Raw genomic sequence first — 18,001 nt, forward strand, 5'->3', positions numbered from 1 at the left:
AGCCAAAATGGGAAATAATAATATTAAATAGTACCGATATTATTAAAGTAAAATAATAGTGCTCTTCTTTTCAGCTTTGAAAAGAAAGAGTCTCAGGATAGTTTGCGATTCATCTTTCATTTAGTGTTTGTATGGAAAAGCTCAGCTAAGGCACCTGGCAGTTTGTACTCAGGTTTACGTGATGGTACTCTTCAGCTTTGTGAATACATGTCAGAGAGAACAGTGCACAGAGGATCTCACTGAGCATATGTGCTGCTGGCGGGTGGGACAGTCGATGTCAGCTATGCATTTACTCGCCACATGAATTACCCTCTGCAATGAATCATTAAAGTCCTTCAGGGAAACATGTCCACTGTGGTGTAAATTAATGGCAGAAGGCTGGGGATGTTGTATTGAATCTGTGAACCTGCAACAGCCGAATACTTGACGAAGCGTACACGTTACACTGGATGTAAAGATAATTGCCTGTCAGATATTGACGGAATTTCAAACGGTTTTTATTTTCTACTTGAATACGACACACTTTCTGTAATCTTTGGTCACTTGTTTGATTGCATAGCAGGATTTCCTCTATGAGTTTTCTTCATATACAGTAACATCATATTCTGAAGTGTTTTATGTCTTTTATACAACAGCATTTGCAAACACGATTCAGTTTTATTTGTATGTTTTAATTAAAGAATACACTGGCACTGGAGACTCCTTCTAAAATGACAAGTAAATATATCACAGAAAATGTAACCGTATCAACAATTGCACGCATTATTTAATCTGCTGTTGTGAAGCCTGTGTAGGGTGGCACTATAGAAATTATGAAATATCAGAAAAAGGGCATTTTTATCTTTCTTTTTTTTTTTTTTAACTTCACATTTAGTTCATTAACTATAGTCTCAGAAAATTCACAAATGAATCTGACTAATCAGTACATGTAAGTCGCTCTGGATAATGGCGATCAATGTATAAGAATAAATAAAATTTAGAATATGTATTGTATATGTTTTTAAAACTACAGGCTTTCAGAAGTACAGCCTTTCTTACCCTGATGGCCATGTTTCAGAGATCTAGAAGTCACCGCTCTGTCAGCAGCTATCTTGTCTAAGTGGCAATTATTGGTGGCCCTGTAGGCATTTAAGAACATTTTCACTCCCTACAGCTTTATGCCACTCCCTTAGCATTAAGATGGAAACCTGCCGAGTTGACCTTTGAGCCCAGTGCCTCCAGTTCCACAACACCTTAGAACGCCTGCAGAGGACTGAAGGGCTGAGGGTGTGAAAGCATTAGCCAGGTTCAACTCTATACCCAAAGCCTAGTGGAGCTATTTGTGCTTGACATTTTGTAAGTTTGTAAGCCCTGTGTATGCAGCAGGTGTTCCTGATACTGAGCAGAGTACATTAGTCTTAACCGCTTCAGAGGCCTCGATCCCGTGAGAATCGTTCTGAGGCTAATCACAGGAGCCTGACACCATCTGTCACAGAGCTTCGAGATCACAGACCCAGCAGTGAATTAGATAATGTAGTGGGAGGTTTGGCACTATTTTAACTATTTTTTGTTTTTTGAACTAATAACCCAATTAAAGTATGTTGCTTTCATACTTACTGAATAATAACCTCAGCTGAATCAAATGTTCACTTAATGAAATGTCTGATTAACCATAGCATATTATAACATTTTATAAAATTCTCCAAGAATTAGCTATGAGTCAGGATAAAACTGGTTATATTAGTTCCTTAGTGTTGGTGTAATCTTTCTTACTGCACTTTTCCAATTAATTTCTTGTAATATTTGGTTGTTAAACATTTCCGCTGCTGTGTTTGTGTGAGGCAGAAAAGCTGTTTGTTTTTCTGGGTGGAGGAGCAGATGCCAGTCAGCATAGTTAGCTCTGTGCTTTTGTGAACAATAGATAGTTATCTCCAGTCCATTACGGACACAGTCTGTTTTTGCAGTGCAGGGCAGCACAGATTTGCTCAATACCAATTAGGCTTAGTGTGCCATAATTTTGCATTAGAGAGCCACAATGAAACATCAGAGTATGCTTGTATATCACCCAAACATATGGCAAAAGAACAGTATTTTACTCCCCAGCAAAATGAGCTTATTAATCTGGAATGATTTGAGCTGTAATATTAATTTCCCACAGCTCACACGCACGCGTCCTCACGTTCTCTCTCTGAAATAAAGAAATTCTACAAAGTGTTTTACTTGGCTAACAACAGACAAGTAAAAAATTAAACATTATTTTAACGGCCTGTATATTCATTCTGAGGTCAACAAAAGAGACAAAAGGAATTAAGATTATAAGCCTACAACAAAGTGGCAGATCTAACATTCAACAAATAATTGTGATTATATGGTGATGATCATCAGAAAGGTTTTTGTGTTTGTTTTGAACCAGAGCTCTTTGTTGTTCGCACTAATCACTGCAGATGCCTAAAAAGAGCATTAATGCAGAAATGATGGTAATAAATAATAATAATAATAATAATAATAATAATAATAATAATAATAATGCCCCATGGACATTAGATTTCTTTCAGCATTACATTTTTATTTGAATGTTTAATGCACATTACTGTGAAATCACCTAAAAATCCATACTTTTGAAATTGCCACATTTATTTAGTTATTACTGCCCCCATACTCTATTAAACCTGAAAAAGCTCAGATTCGAAGTCAGGACCACTGCTTGAAATAGACATTTATGTGCAGGAAAAAATGTTGTGTCTTTTCTAAATATAATTACAATTTCAATTGTCCTTGGTACACTGTCAACACAGTGCAATTAAAAATATACAAATGAAACAATTTATTTATGATGTTTTATATTTATTAGAATGGAGATGTGTAAAAAATATGAACAGCACTATCTACAGCAAATAGTACCAAAAAATGGATTTTTAAAATAAGGATTATTTACATTTATATTTTTTGAAAAGGTCTGCAGTCAGCAGCAGGTGTAAGCGAATGTGTGAGGATGAATTAAACATAAATCTCTTTCTGTCTGTCTCTCTGTCTTTCTTTCTTCATTGCCTGATTTACATATAATGCACAAGTAACCCGTGTGAAGAATAGGATTGTGTTATCTGATTATAGATTAGCTCATTTAATCCTCACGTCTCAATTATAAGGCTTTCAAAAGGACAAGCCTACTGGCTGCAAATAAACCCCCTCGGGGTGAAAAACCTACTGACTGAGTCTGTGAGTACAAATCCTTGCCACACCAGACTGCCACTGTGGCTTCTTTAAGCAGGGCCGTTTAATTGCTCAGTTGTAACATCATAAAAACAAACACTGCATTAGATGCTGTAATTAATCCAAAATAAACCTTATGTCATATGACTATTATTGGAACTCCTTATATGTTTTATACACTGATGATAAATTATTTGATATCCATAGTCCAGAAAAATTATTAATTTTTCTCTTGCGGCTCCCAAGTTTGTTTGTTTTTCTTTATATATTCCACTATGCAACATTTCGCCAAATGAATTGTCTGCTCACAAAAACATTCACAGCTGCACCGATGGGGGGGGAAAAAAACAGGCCAGAATTGAAACTCATTACCTTGGAGTTGATTGCACTGGGTTAGATACGGGCACACAAGGATGCACATGGTATCAAAATCACATGAAGTCATGGATTCGCACCGGGTCTCTGGAGTCTCTGTACTTGTTCCACAGTACACAATTGAGCAAGCTGTTGAATCAAACATGACACACACACACACACACACATGCATGCATTCTCAGGGTTAATTCTGAGGCCATTCACCTGGATGTTGGGGCCAACAAATGTATTTACAAATTTAGTACATTGTGTGAGAATCTTCTACTCTCTTTTGTATTATTCCAATTATTATTTGCAATTATTATTATACCTAGAATTTATATTAGGTATAATATAATAATTTCAGCATTGTGAGAAGATTAAAGGTGAGAACCAACTTGAGTGACAAGTTTCACAACCAGTTTGTAACACTTTGTTTGCTTCAGTACTTAAAAAAAGTTGTTTGCATGACCTAAATAAATACGTAAAGTGGCATGTGAGCCTTGAAGTACTGGAAAATATATTGTGTGGTTTTTTTTTTTCTTTCCTGTAAGGCATCCATATTGATTTGTTTGTTTGTTTTCAAGACATCCTGATGTTTAGGCGTTTACGATAATTGCAGCACCTTTCTGAAGATTGATTGAAGGTTCATTAAGACACTGTCACTATTAAAATTAATGTGGAGGCCGTGATGTTAGATCATTTAAAAAACTAGACATTGGATTGGTTTTATTGATCTATTACAAAACTTCCTGAGGCCGGAGAGCTTCATATACATCTGTTTCTTTTCCTTCTCCAAATCTAATGTTATATTTTTGGTGTGGTTGGTGGAATGGGACGCTGGGATTCGCCTTCACAGCAGATTAGTTTGCCTAATAATCACAAAGTAAAGGCCTGCAGCAGGGTGTGACATTCAGAGAGCAGAATTAATGTGTTTTGCTGGACAGGCCTGAGAAAGACTCGCTGACTTCACTGTATGCTGAATATGCGTGATGTCCAGTGGTTGTTGGATTTGGATATTCTAGGATGATTCAGAGTATTTGTTGACCTATAAATGTTTTGGGTATCAGCGTTGTCCTACCAGAGTAGTAGATACTTTAAACAGAATTTGCATTCAGTTAAATATGGTGCACCAGAATGTGTTGCAAAACCAGAATACTCAGGTCCATAACCATGAGTAGATTTGTTTTTGTTGTTGTTGTTGTTGCATTGAATATATTGAGAGGTTATTAGGGTTCTGCATACCTAGACATGTATGTGGCTGCTCACAATAGGAGGATTAACAAGTTCAACCAACTTGAAAAGCTGGACGCAATTACTTTCGCACATGGTGTGGTCCACACCCAATATTCCAACACAAATGAACACCAATTGTAATGAAATAGATGAAAGAGGGTGAAATTGATTGGAAAATTACATTGGATGCTCAGTGGTTAATACATTGGGCTACCGATCATAAGCTTATTTATTTGAACCCTGGTACTGCCAAACTGCCACTGTTGGTTGTTTGCACTGATCAAGGTCCTTAACCTCAAGCTACTCAATTATATCCTGTCTCAAAAGCAAGCTGCTTTGTGGAAATGAATAGCACTTTTGTTTGTGTGTTGCTGAATTTTCATTGCTTTTGAGTCAACATGACCAAATCTCTTGGGTTACTCAAGTCTTTCACAATCTGTAATGTTGCATGTGCCAGATGTTGAAACACACATGCTGTAAGAGCTTAATATCTCCAATCAAGGCTCTTAAATCTTAGGAAAAATATATGTCCAATATGCTAAGAACCGCCTGAGTGTACTTGAAATTCAGTCAGCGTTCTGACATTTGAAGACATCCGAAGACATCACAGAGTTTCACCGAGCATTTTTGAAGGCCAGAATTGAAGGGTTTATATTGAATGACTAATTTAAGTAAATTAAGCAGGGTTTCACTTGGAAAATCATGCTACTTAAAGACCAATTTCAAGTTTGACCAAGTATTTAGCTTGTATTTATTAAGTATCTAGTCAGTCATTAAATTACGTTAAACTGCCTAACTCCATAGCTTGGGCAGTCTGGCACAAGCTCTAAATTCAGAGCAATGTTTTTCTCATGTATTACATAAAGTGGATGGATTTTGTAGCCGAGAGTGAGAGTTTCAGTGCATTGGCCCTGCTGCTTTCTTACAGCAGACAGTCATGTGTTTCCTCAGGCACAGAGCCTTCTTAACTCAATATAAGATTGCATTATGCCGAGTCTTGCAGTGAACCATAGAAATGAGGAAAGAATTGAAGCCATGAAACACAAGGGCTGTGTCATAAGCATGCCAAATGGATTGTTCAGACCCTGATAAACACTGTTCAGCAGTCTGATAAACACTGACCCAGATTAGTGTGGGATAAGCAGGGAAATGTGGGCTTTCTTATTCTCTTTATTGGTTCCTTTTCATCTTCCTAAATCATGCAAGTAGGCCTCAAAGCAGGTGACCAAAGCAATTAGTCACCTGCTTACATTCATATATTCTATATGAAGGTTCTATGTATCTTGATTGGATAGTGATGCCACAGCAATATTAGCCATATATCATCAACGTACGATCCATCAATATGAATAAAAAAACAAAACTTCGGTGTGTACAGGTGGCCACTTACAGTTCTGACTCGTCTTTTGAATAAGTGCTCCATTTTACCACAGGCCACAGCTAGGTGTACCGTGTGCATCAAGATCTCAGGTTCTTTTGTCATTCCGATTATCTTTGCCCCTGGTAAAAAGCCGTGGGTCAGAATAGGTAGTCGGAAAGTAAACAAACCTCACTTTAAAGCAGACACGATGAAATGCTGAGGCTATACAGGTAGATTGCATTTTAATGGTTTCTTTCATCTCTAACTGAAAAGCATGTATTGTTTGTTAGTGTGAGCTTATTTGGATTGGATTGTATGCACACACATGCTGCTGGAGCCTCTGGTGAATAGGATGAAATTGCTTTTCAGCTGCCTGTATGTATGTGTTTACATTGGCTGCTGCAGTTCCTGTCAAAATAAAAATGCATTAGGGAGAACTAGAGGTGTTCATTGTATATGTTCAGCTTGACTGTTCAGACTAGTCTTTATCAGGATGACACAATTTTAGAGATTGTGATATTGTAGAAAATAAAATGATTATTATTGATTCATAGTAGAGCTGGGTGATATGTCCTTTAATTTGAATCCCTGATTTTTTGAGACAAAATTTGATTTTCGATTTTAAAACAATTATTTAAAAAAAAAAAAAAAACTAATAAAACACCAGTGACTAGAATAGACTTTCTTTTTTTAAAGCAAATTCTGAAAAATACTTTCAGCTTGGAAGCTCATATCAGGGGTCGATTATTTTGAGCATATGAATAAATCCAGGCTTCAGCTGTTTATATGGGCAGAATGTCTTAAGCGATGGAACGCGCCACAGCATCAGTAATATCTTTCCATCGAGGCCCCTGCTTATTATATGGGATACAGTGGGAAAATGTGTCCTATGTTTACCTGCATTTTAGCCGGTGTCTTGGGGGGAAACGATTTTTGTTTTTCAACATCGACATGAACCACAAATTCGAATTAATCGATAATAACGATTAATCGCACAGCTCTAATTCATAGTCACTTTGATCTGATTCTTAGTGTTTGGTTATGATTCACATTGGATCTGGACCCTGAGCGTAAGGTGGGAATACATCTGGGATTGAGCACCTATCCTAGATAAGATATATATTCTATTAAAAATTAAAGTTCTATTAAAAAAAAACTAATCATATCATTTTTATTAAGCATCTTGACACCACTCACATACCTGTGATGCCTAATGGTTTGATGTATTTACAATGAGGCACACATGAAAATATGGGTTTCGATTTGGATTTCGCTTTAAATATGTATTAATTTACAATATTCAGTTTTCTGGAAATGATTTACCATGCATGTCTTCTTATTTCTGTCTTTCAGGTAAACTTTGTTTCCTGCAAGGCTCTGAACAAAATGATTGGCTCCTGCTTTTCTAGAACTACCTGCTTCTAACTGCATCTTGATCGGACAGCTTCTGTGTAGAGAGCTAATCAGAGCTACGGGTGCCATGACTTAGACATACTGCACTTTTAAAGATGGAGAAAAAGAAAGTGTGTCAGCGCCTCCTGGACTACCTTGTTGTAGTTGGAGCCAGGTAAGAGAGAGAAAATGTGTGTGTGTGTCTGTCTGTCTGCATGAACCTGTGTGTGTTCTACGTTCCTTGTAGCGTTTTGCATGGAGCAATGGTTCTTGGCTGAGATGCGTATACTGGGTGTGTTAGTCAGTAAGCATGCATTAGTGGAGTGTATGTAAGATGTTTGCCTGAGGTGTGTGCCAGTTTGGTATGCTTAGTACTTGTAGTAACATTGGCACTCTGCTGCTGTGAATTGTTACAGTTGACCTATTTATATCCTGTTTTGTTCCAAGTTATGTTCTGCATATAATGCATGGGCAAGTTCACTAGGTTAAGCATTGACAGACGTGTTGGAACTTTAATCATGCAGCTCTTAATTGAAACATGCTGAAAAGGGGGCTTTGTAATAGGAATAGCTTTGATCAAGGTTTTCAACAGACAGTCCCTAATGACAGCTAAATTTAACCCAAATCTGAGATTAATTTCCTGTCCAGACACTTCATTGTCTTTCACTCTTCTCTTTCTCTGTCCTCCACACAGGCAGCCCAATAGCGAGAGTGTGGCCCAGACTCCCCAGCTGCTGAGGCGCTATCCACTAGAGGACCACTCTGACTTCCCTCTGCCCCCAGACGTGGTGTTTTTCTGCCAACCGGAAGGCTGCTTGAGTGTGCGGCAGCGGCGAGTCAGCTTGCGTGATGACTCCTCCTTCGTCTTTACACTCACAGACAAGGACTCAGGCATCACACGCTATGGCATCTGCCTCAACTTTTACCGCTGCTTCCAACGAGGCCACCATCGCTCACGTTCAGAATGCAAAGGTTATTGGTCCCTCTGCACCTTTTAAAATGAATATTTCAGTAATGTAATCAGTTAAAGCATGCAGGTGCTATAGGATTTGGCTGCTCCAGTGCTCCTAAGACACAGTGAGCAGTTGTCTGCAGTGCTCGTAATGTAATAATGCATAATAGTGGTTCTTCCTTCAACAGAAAAAGCTCAGTATGGTGTGCATCATGTCTTTTATGTACAAATTTGACAAATTGTCTTGTGCTCTTGAGAGATTTTATTTCTCATAAGTTTTCTCTTTGTACAGACAAGCCTCCACAGACAGACCCTGCAGTCGAGGCCACTGAGAAATGTGACCCCTCCACCTTGTCTCTCTCGGGTGACCACACAGTGCCAGAGCCAGGTACTGGAAGGTCACCACGTCCAAAACGCAGCACCAGGGTATCAGCACGGAATCGCAACAGCATGCTGACTTCACTGTGCATCCTGAGCCACTACCCATTTTTCACCACCTTCAGGGAGTGTCTGTACATCCTTAAACGCATGGTGGATTGCTGTAGCCACAGACTCAATCAGCGAGCAGGACCTACCAGGGGTAACCAGCGGTGAGTACACACATCAGACTACATCAGTATTCTAGTTTTTTTTTTTTGGATCCTGGACCATATTTTTCTGTTCGAGGCTTTCTTTTTCATGTTGTCTCAAGGAGTTTTTTCATTCCCCTGTGCCTGCTTCTAGATCTTAACTCTCTGTTTCTGTAAAGCTGTCATATGACAGTGTCTAGTTTTAACTGTGCTGAAAAATAAAAGTGTATTGAATTGTCTTAAGCATCTTAGTATATGCAGTGCTAATATCTTAAGACATTTTGGTTTATTTTCTTCCTGTGTTCAGTTCTTGTGTAATATGATTGGAATAGCAGTGTTTTTTTTTAATTGCTCATTTTCATTAACTTTAATAATGGTCTGCTGTTACTGTTATGTTTCAGCGGGTGAAGACAACTTGTAATTTTCCTGATGGATATCCATCCAGACAGTTTCCCCATCCGGGAATCCATTTTTGCTCTGAATCTATTCTAATAACACACCTCTTTTTACAAAGTGCTGCAAATGAGAAGGCATTAATAATTAGCATTGTGGTATAGAAAAGGATCAGGTAGTGGTTTATTAAAATGTATGCGGATGTGCCGTTAGAGAATTTACTGACGTCCTTCGTTGTGTACGAGAAGCAAATTGCATGGTATGTGCGAGAGAGAAAGGGAGAGATTGTGAGAGCATTTTGATTGAGACGGTGAGGGGAGTGATGATGATGATGATTATGATGATTATCGTGTTCTCTCCATCGGAAGGTTATGTAAGTCATTTGATGTGCGTTTGTGTGACAATGGACTTATATTGCAATGACAGGCCACGTTGATGGTTCACTCCTCTAGTGTCTGTCATTAAACATTCTGCACGAATGCTTTAGAAGCCTCTTTCAGATCAATAAGTGTTTTGAGTGATGGCTCCCCATTTCCGTGTTCTCTGTGGAGTCTTTTTTCTGTTGTAACTTAGCAACCAGTTTTGTGACAAGTTGCATTTGTGGGTTCAGGCCCCGATTTTGTTTGTCAAGCCAAACTCCTTAGATTTGCTCACCAAGTATGTGGAATAAATTGAGCAATAAAGTTCCTTGAAACAGAGTGCTCAGTGCAAAAATTGCTGTGTAAATTATCAAAGGTGCTAACCTGCTGAAGGCAATGGTGTAACCTCATCTCTGTTTACTTACAGATTACTTTTAAAGCATCTTTGAAGCAGCATAATATTTAGAGTTGTATGTAAACGTGCTAAGAAAATACCCACTGAATTCAGCACCACATATAATCAGAATTTTAATATTTTATGACCTGTAACGTCACTCAGGATGCAATTAAAGCTTTTTTTTTCACTGCAAAAAAAACCCCAAGATCGTTATCTCTATTTACCAGGCTTTAAAAAATATTCTCACGCAATTGCAAAAATCCACTAATAATTGTTCCTGTTATTCAGTCAACCGGTTAGGCAGAAGTGAAGATTAGTTTTTAATTAGTAGGTCATGACAGTGTACAGCTCTGTGTTATCTACATTTAGGTTTTTATTGTATTACCGAAATTCACGCAAGTTAATCTGTGCAATAACAATTGAAGTAAATTTTGTTTCTCAAGCAAACAGATTTCATATTCACGGACTGAAAATGAGAGATTTTATTCCTCTGTCAGAGCAGCACTTTTGTGGGAGTTTAGTAGTATGCAGATTGTGTAATGACCACCTCTAAAGGGCAATTCTGACTCAAGCACTCGCTCTGTAGCTGCACAGCATCATCCTGGCAAATAAAGTGCGATTTTGACTTTGCTCCAGCACTGGTCTTTCGGTGGGCATACACGCATACATATGCACGTGGGTTGTCTCACTGTGCCCTTGTAATCAGAACTACAACTTTGATTTACGTTTTCTTGAGAAAAAAACACATTACTTAATTATACTGTAGGAAAATAATTGCTTTGGGGGTTGTTGCTCCCGTGCGATTTGACTTTAGTTTTATCAGAGAGCTGTAAAGTGTAGAATCTGAATTAACATGTTGATAGCAGCATGCAGAAGGTTCAGGCCAAAGGACAGTGTTGCTCTGGTTGTAAGGTTTTCACATACCAGTGTAGCATCACTAAAAATAGACTGAGATACAGAGAAACATGGCGCGAGAACGGTAGAGATGCCGAAGACAAAAAGACAGGTTGTGTGAGCAAGAGATACCGGAGAGACAAAGACAGAGTGCCTGTCAGAGAGAGATAGTAAGAGCTGTCAGAAGTATAGAGAGATAAGGACTAAATGAGAAATGTGCTTATGTAAGAATGAGACAGCTGAAGCAGACTTTTTAACAGATTGAGGCTGCTGATTCTCCTCAGGGACCGGCTGCAGGAGGTGGGAGGCTTTCACAGAAGAAAATTATGGCCTTCTCACTGTCCTGTCATCAAAGACACACTCCCCCTTTCTCTACCCTGACTACAACCCACACACACAAGCTCTGATTTGAAAAGTGACTATCAGTGTTGAGCATACAGTAAAACAGTATTCGTTTTGCTGATGATAATGAAACATATTCATTGACAGAAGTGCTTGGGTCAAGTGCTGTGTGACCTAATTCTAACCTGCCATAGTCCACTTAGCTGAATATCTACTATTTAAATGATGGGAAGTGGTGTACATTTCTGTGTGAGATTTCTGTGCGGGTTTTGTGTTCTTTCTGATTCCCAGCCAATTTAATAGATATTTTTAAAAAAGCATAGAGCACACGATCATGTATAAATGGCAAATTGGACAATTTCCTGACTGTACACAAAGCTCATAAGATACTGACATTTTTAAATGTCAGATATTTGTATTACTGCATCTATTTCCTCTCCCTTAGAAAGGATAGTAGTGTTGTTTAGAACAGTAAACCTGACTAGCTGCACATGGCCCATGTAAAGCAGGTGGATAGAGGGAGCGCTACCCAGCAGAGAAAGAAAGAATGAAGGATGGCTTAGGGATGGGTAACATAGTCTACAGGATGCCAGGTGTCACAAGTCATTGAGACTAATGATCCTATTCTTAGACCTGCATTCTGCTGTGTCATCACCTTCTCATCCTCTAGGGTGTAAACACTTGTGAATTGTGGGTAGTGTATGCAGTGATGGGTGATGATGAAATGATGTGCCTGTCAGTATACCAGCTACACAAAAACCTAGGATGCAGTGTGTATGACAGTGATAACAACATTTCTGTCCAAAATTGTTCTAGATTAACAAGACGTATGTCTGAGTGACGGCATGTTGAAGTGCCATTTTGTTTGATATGTAGAGTTGTTTCCCAACACCTTGGATTTAGAATTCTGCATATAATTGTACTGACATTACTCATCCTCAAGATATTTATGTATCCCTGTTTGTATGCGTATGTGTGTATCCTCCAGGGACGCCATGTGGCGCGTGTTGGCTGGCGCGCTTTCTGTCGAGGAGAAGGAGAAAGGTACTCAGCTACTCCATGACCTGAGGGAAATGGAATCGTGGGTGTACAGGCTACTGCGTTCGCCGGTGCCTGTAGCAGGTGTGCGACGTGTCGATGTGGAAGTGCTTCCTCCAGAACTGCAGCCGGCTCTTACTTTTGCCCTGCCCGACTCTTCCCGATTCTGTCTTGTGGACTTTCCACTGCACCTTCCTTTGGAGCTACTGGGGGTGGACGCCTGCCTCCAGGTGCTCAGCTGCATCCTGCTTGAACACAAGGTACAAAGCTGCCCACAAACTGTTCTGTAGCTTAGTAATCATGTTCTCAGTCTCTTTTCAAACTCAAAAACTGGGTTATCTATACTCTGTCATGTTTCATAAGGACAATAGATTAGTTTGTAAATTATTGGGTAAATTTATTTAATAGTGACAGCAGTGCCTTTTCAGCAGACTGAGTTATGGTGACCTTTTGTATATAACTTTTTGATTTTTGGTCACTTTTTATTTCAAGTTACAAAGACTATGGATTTGATGATTAGAGCTTTAGAAAGCTTCTGGTATGAAACCAAAGCTACCCAATCATGATTAAAAAAAAGCCAACTACACTGGAAGATTAATCTAAATCAAATGTTTCTACATAAAAATTCTTCTGATGTGTATTGCAGAAGATTCTGTGCCAAATCTGTCACAACGATCAAATTACATGAAAAACAATACTCTAACAGCATAGCTTTTTAAGTGCAAAAACCATTCTGTGCTGAAAAGCTAAAACTTCATTGTATATCTCTTGCATCACTTGATCACTTTAAAGAAAAACAATAAGCTTGGGATTGCATTTTTAAAGAATTCTGTGCCAAACTTGTCACAGTTGAATATGGTTCTCCTTTCAAAGCAATCAGTGCCTCACTGCATTGCATGTAAGATTAAAAAAAGAAAGAAAAGGCGTTAATGAACAGTGTGAAATACAATATCTAAACTCTATAGCTTTTTATTAGTGACATGCGGAAGACATTCCCCACTGAGCAAGTCATGTGATACCTGCATTGATTTTTTTTTTTTTAGGAATTAAAAATGTAAGTAATTTCCTGTTGAATTGCATTTCACTTCACTTTAATTATTGTATTTGATTTATGCTACACTGAAAATCAGTCACAGTCCTAAGCTATAGTGCTGTGTCACTTTGCCTTTATAAGTTTAGCATATTTTACTATACATCCATACAAAATGGGGGGAAAATTCTTATCCTCTCTGCTGTTTGTAGGTGGTACTTCAATCTCGGGATTACAACGCTCTCTCCATGAGTGTGATGGCTTTTGTGGCCATGATCTATCCTCTGGAGTACATGTTTCCTGTCATCCCTCTACTACCCACCTGTATGGCTTCAGCTGAGCAGGTACCGTAACGTGGTGCAAATTTTGATAAACTATCAGTACCTGACTTTACCTACAAATGCAGTATGCCTAAGAGCAGCTAGTCTCCATCTCTGCATTTTATATCATCTCTTTCTCTCCCTGCCTTTTCTGCTTCCCAGCTCCTGCTAGCACCCACTCCATACATCATTGGCGTACCCGCCAGCTTCTTCCTGTATAAATCAGACTTTAAGATGCCTGATGATGTTTGGCTGGTGGATCTGGACTGCAACAAGGTCAGTAATCTGTAGCAAATAAATCAGTCTGACAGCGTGGTCACGAAACCGCTTATCCATCTGCTGTTTTCATTTTGTTTCAAGCTCATTAAACGTTCATTGTATGTTTTCTGTTCACAGGTCATTGTTCCACACAATGCAGAAATTCTCCCACCTTTGCCTGAACCAGAAGCAACAGAGTTGAAGAAACACCTGAAGCAGGTAGAATAAGCACAATTGGCCATTTATTTCCCACTAGTTGATTGATTGACTAGATTGATAAAAATGTGTCTAATAATGTTTTCTTACTATTTATTGCTTAATATTTTTTTGCCAGTTTTGGTTAGGGTGCTTCCACACCTATTTAATTTGGTGCCAACTAATTATTTCTAGAGCACGTAAACAAGAACGCACATTTACTTCAATTAATTTGGCTTAAATCCATATTGAATTATCCTCATCAATTATTCAAACTGCAGCATTGTTGCAAGAAATACAGAAATCTTTCCAAATTCTATTTAAAATCTAATTCTGCACAATATGCATGTGTTTAGAAAAGTTCAAAAATGTTTGTACTCCTAAACTATGGGTAATATTGGTATACTTTAATCTGGTATTTAACAACCGCATCATTTGTTTCTTTGATTAAAAACCCTTGACCTTCTGACGATGTAAAACAACGACTTCAAAGCACATCTCATCTAAATACTGACCAATCGTGAAAACCCACAAATTGTTCTGCTCTAAATCGGTGCAGTGTGAACAAAACATAGCCAAATACAGATCCAGTGTCACAGAAATCTTAGCAAATGTAAATTTGGCAATTTAGCAAAAACTAGGTGTGAAAACAGCCTTTGATTCTTTGATATTAGACTGTACAAGTTATGTTAACTGTTTTGTTGTAATGTGGTATAATAAATGCATTTTTCCCCTTTCTTCACTTTGTTCTAGCTTTTGGAGGTAATACAATTTCTGGGGCCATTTGTACGTTTAAGTGTTGTAAAATCCTGAAGTAGAACTCTTAACCCGGATTAGATCATAATCCAGAACCCAGGTCTGATTCAGAACAGAGCTGTCCTAAATATATTTAATAAAAAACTTCCAGTTGATTATGATCACATTAATATTTGAATAGTTCTAGTTTAAACGATCTTATCAATTGTATTTCAATGCTTCCTTACAGTTGAACGATTCACACAATCATCACAACTAGATAATTACCTAATTTATATTTTTCTTATTATGCAGATTCAACCTCAAATATTCCCATCAATATCAGTAGTAGATCATAAATGATGATTATATTAAATCATAATGATTCTGGAATTACTGATGCAAACTGAATCAGACCCAATACAATAAAAGCCTGTGTGTTAAGTTATGACCCCCGAATCATCATTTTGATATTCCCATTTTGCTAAATGTGTGCTCATTTTTGTGAACAGCTTTGAGAAGTGTGGCTTTTATGTTCAAAAATATGGTAGTTTGTTTTCTCATCACACTTTAGGCAATAAAGACACCTAGTATGTGTTTAATTTTGGAGAAAAAGTCTGCTGTTATGCAGTTAAGTAAATAAATAGTTTCCACTTTTAGAGGAATGATTCAGTTTATATCCAACGCACAATCTTGCTGTAATTTTTTTCCCCTATCAACAAAGTTTCCTCTGCTTTCTCTTCATCTCTACCTGTTCATCAGTTTAGACCCGTAGACCTGTAACAGAGTAATCACTTTGATAACTTAGGTGGTCTTTTATTTTTAATTTGCTGTCCTGTCTGTCTGTATGTGGTGCAAAGCTTCTGTGTTCTCTCATACTGTTTTAACGTCCTTGAGTTTTACTTTTTTTTCCTTTTTATTCTACTCTGGTATTTTCTGTCTTTTTTTTTTCTCCACTGTCTCCTCTGTCTCTTTCTCCCTTTTTTCTTTCTCTCTCTGTTAGTCTTAACCACTCACTCTCTCTTCTCATGCTTTTAGTCTCTGAGACAGTCACATGCCCTGCCGATCCTTTGCCAGCTCTTGGCTGGGGTCGGGAATCATGTGACATTTCCTCTGTTTGGTCTTGTGTTCCAGTGTCTGGTTAGGTTGACTGTGATCACCCAAAAGCAGATCTTCGCCTCTGACACAAAGGTTCCTAAATCTCTGCTTCTGGAACGTGCCATGCTTTCTATTTGCATGGAATCTTGGCTCTTGCTGTTTTTTTCCTGCATACATACACTGCCCAGATATTGCACACTTTAGCCCAGATGCGCACAGCTGTCTGCATTCTGTATTCTTGTCTTACTTGTGCACAATCATACACCGTTTTGCACATCACATAAGTGTAATCATCTGCTACTCACAGAGTTTGGCTTCAGCATGTCTGGATCCCCCAGCACTCATATTTCATTGTGTTAGTCAGTGGTTATCAGCCGAGATGAGCAGATTGAAAATCAAATGGATTTTGTGTTTGAATTGGCACTGTGGCAGGCCTGATTGTCAGTAGTGCGTAAAGGTGTTGAAATGCCAGCTGTTTAGGTGAGAGATGTTGAGCGTGCAATAGCAGTATTCTCAGAGTGCATTTTAAATAGCTCAGTGTGATAAGCTTACCCTTTTCTAACATTGTAACCCTTTAACACTAAATCTGCAGCTCATTTCAGGCAATTAGACTCAAGGTTAAGGTAATAACCTTGATGGCATTTTGAGCAAGAGAGCTAAACAAATTCTTTTGAAAACATGGTCAGTACTTTTTAGTTACAGCCCGATGATAAGCACTGTGTATGAAACGTTGCCTGAAGTGAGATTGCTTTCCCTTTCCCTTTGCCCTTTAGCTTTGAGCTCAGACATTATTGTCAATTGTACATATTTTTTGATTATTTTCTGCTCTCTCTCCCTCAATCTCTGTCAATATTTCCCTCTCCTTCACAATCTGTTTCTCCACAGGCTTTGACCAGTATGAGTCTGAACACTCAGCCTATTCTAAACCTGGAGAAGTTCCAAGAGGGTCAAGATCTGGCTCTTCTGCCCCCAGGCCGTGATAGGTCCTCCCCCTCCTCCACTGAGTTTAACCCTCTAATTTATGGAAATGATGTCGACTCTGTGGATGTGGCAACAAGGTCAGTTTTGTCGGTGTTCTATCTCAATCCAAAACTTTGGTTTAAAATAAGAAAGTGATTTTGTTTGGTTGTGTGCTTGAGTGCTTGTTTGTTTAAAAAGAAAAATTTTAAAAACATTTTCCGATTATGACCTTAACATTCTGTAATAATTTCTTCCAACATGTTCAGCTTTATAAATTTTCTTTTTTTTTTGAGTGATAAAATTGTAAAATATAGTTAATTCTCCTTATATTCATTTTTCAGGGTGGCGATGGTGAGATTCTTCAACTCCCCAAATGTACTGCAGGGGTTTCAGATGCACACACGAACACTGCGACTCTTCCCAAGACCCGTGGTAGCATTTCAAGCCACGTCTTTCCTAGCGTCACGGCCACGCCGCACCAGCTTTGCTGACAAGCTCTCACACACACAGGCTGTGGAATATTATGGGGAGTGGGCTTTAAAGCCTACAAACCTGGCCTTCCAAAGGATTCATAACAGTAAGAGTAGTAACAGTGGAAACAATTTTATTGTTTAAATATCAACATATTTGGTTATGTTTTAAACGTGTGTGTGTGTGTGTGTGTGTGTGTGTGTGTGTGTTTCAGATGTGTATGACCCCTCCCTGATAGGTGATAAGCCCAAGTGGTATGCTCATCAGTTGCAGCCTGTGTTTTATCGTGTGTATGATGGAAATTCACAGCTTGCTGAGGCTATAAGTGGACCACTAGAGGATGATGGTAATGAGTCAGACCCTACAGATGACAGGTAGGAAACACACGCGGTTACTGACTAATTCAGAAAGATACATACAAATCAGTCATAGTCGGTTTGGGTGAGTAGGCTTGTGTGT

At 38.5% G+C, this 18,001-nt stretch overlaps 1 protein-coding gene across 30 annotated transcripts in view; it reads left to right on the forward strand.

Moving 5' to 3' along the window:
- Window positions 1-18,001, forward strand: part of madd (MAP-kinase activating death domain) — a 47,331-nt gene that overhangs the window by 5,158 nt on the left and 24,172 nt on the right. For 18 of the 30 annotated variants that reach the window (XM_060859084.1, XM_060859097.1, XM_060859099.1 and 15 more), the window contains exons 2-12: window positions 7,493-7,706; window positions 8,226-8,503; window positions 8,776-9,073; window positions 12,426-12,735; window positions 13,718-13,849; window positions 13,988-14,101; window positions 14,222-14,302; window positions 16,148-16,204; window positions 16,997-17,169; window positions 17,413-17,648; window positions 17,757-17,916. In XM_060859084.1, the coding sequence (XP_060715067.1) occupies window positions 7,648-7,706; window positions 8,226-8,503; window positions 8,776-9,073; window positions 12,426-12,735; window positions 13,718-13,849; window positions 13,988-14,101; window positions 14,222-14,302; window positions 16,148-16,204; window positions 16,997-17,169; window positions 17,413-17,648; window positions 17,757-17,916 (1,898 nt within the window). In that variant the 5' untranslated portion in view covers window positions 7,493-7,647. The remainder of the gene's footprint in view (window positions 1-7,492; window positions 7,707-8,225; window positions 8,504-8,775; window positions 9,074-12,425; window positions 12,736-13,717; window positions 13,850-13,987; window positions 14,102-14,221; window positions 14,303-16,147; window positions 16,205-16,996; window positions 17,170-17,412; window positions 17,649-17,756; window positions 17,917-18,001) is intronic. The other 12 variants (XM_060859110.1, XM_060859111.1, XM_060859089.1 and 9 more) reach the window with 1 other exon arrangement.

Source organism: Tachysurus vachellii, chromosome 23 (assembly GCF_030014155.1).
Source record: "Tachysurus vachellii isolate PV-2020 chromosome 23, HZAU_Pvac_v1, whole genome shotgun sequence".
NCBI classification, from domain to species: domain Eukaryota; kingdom Metazoa; phylum Chordata; class Actinopteri; order Siluriformes; family Bagridae; genus Tachysurus; species Tachysurus vachellii.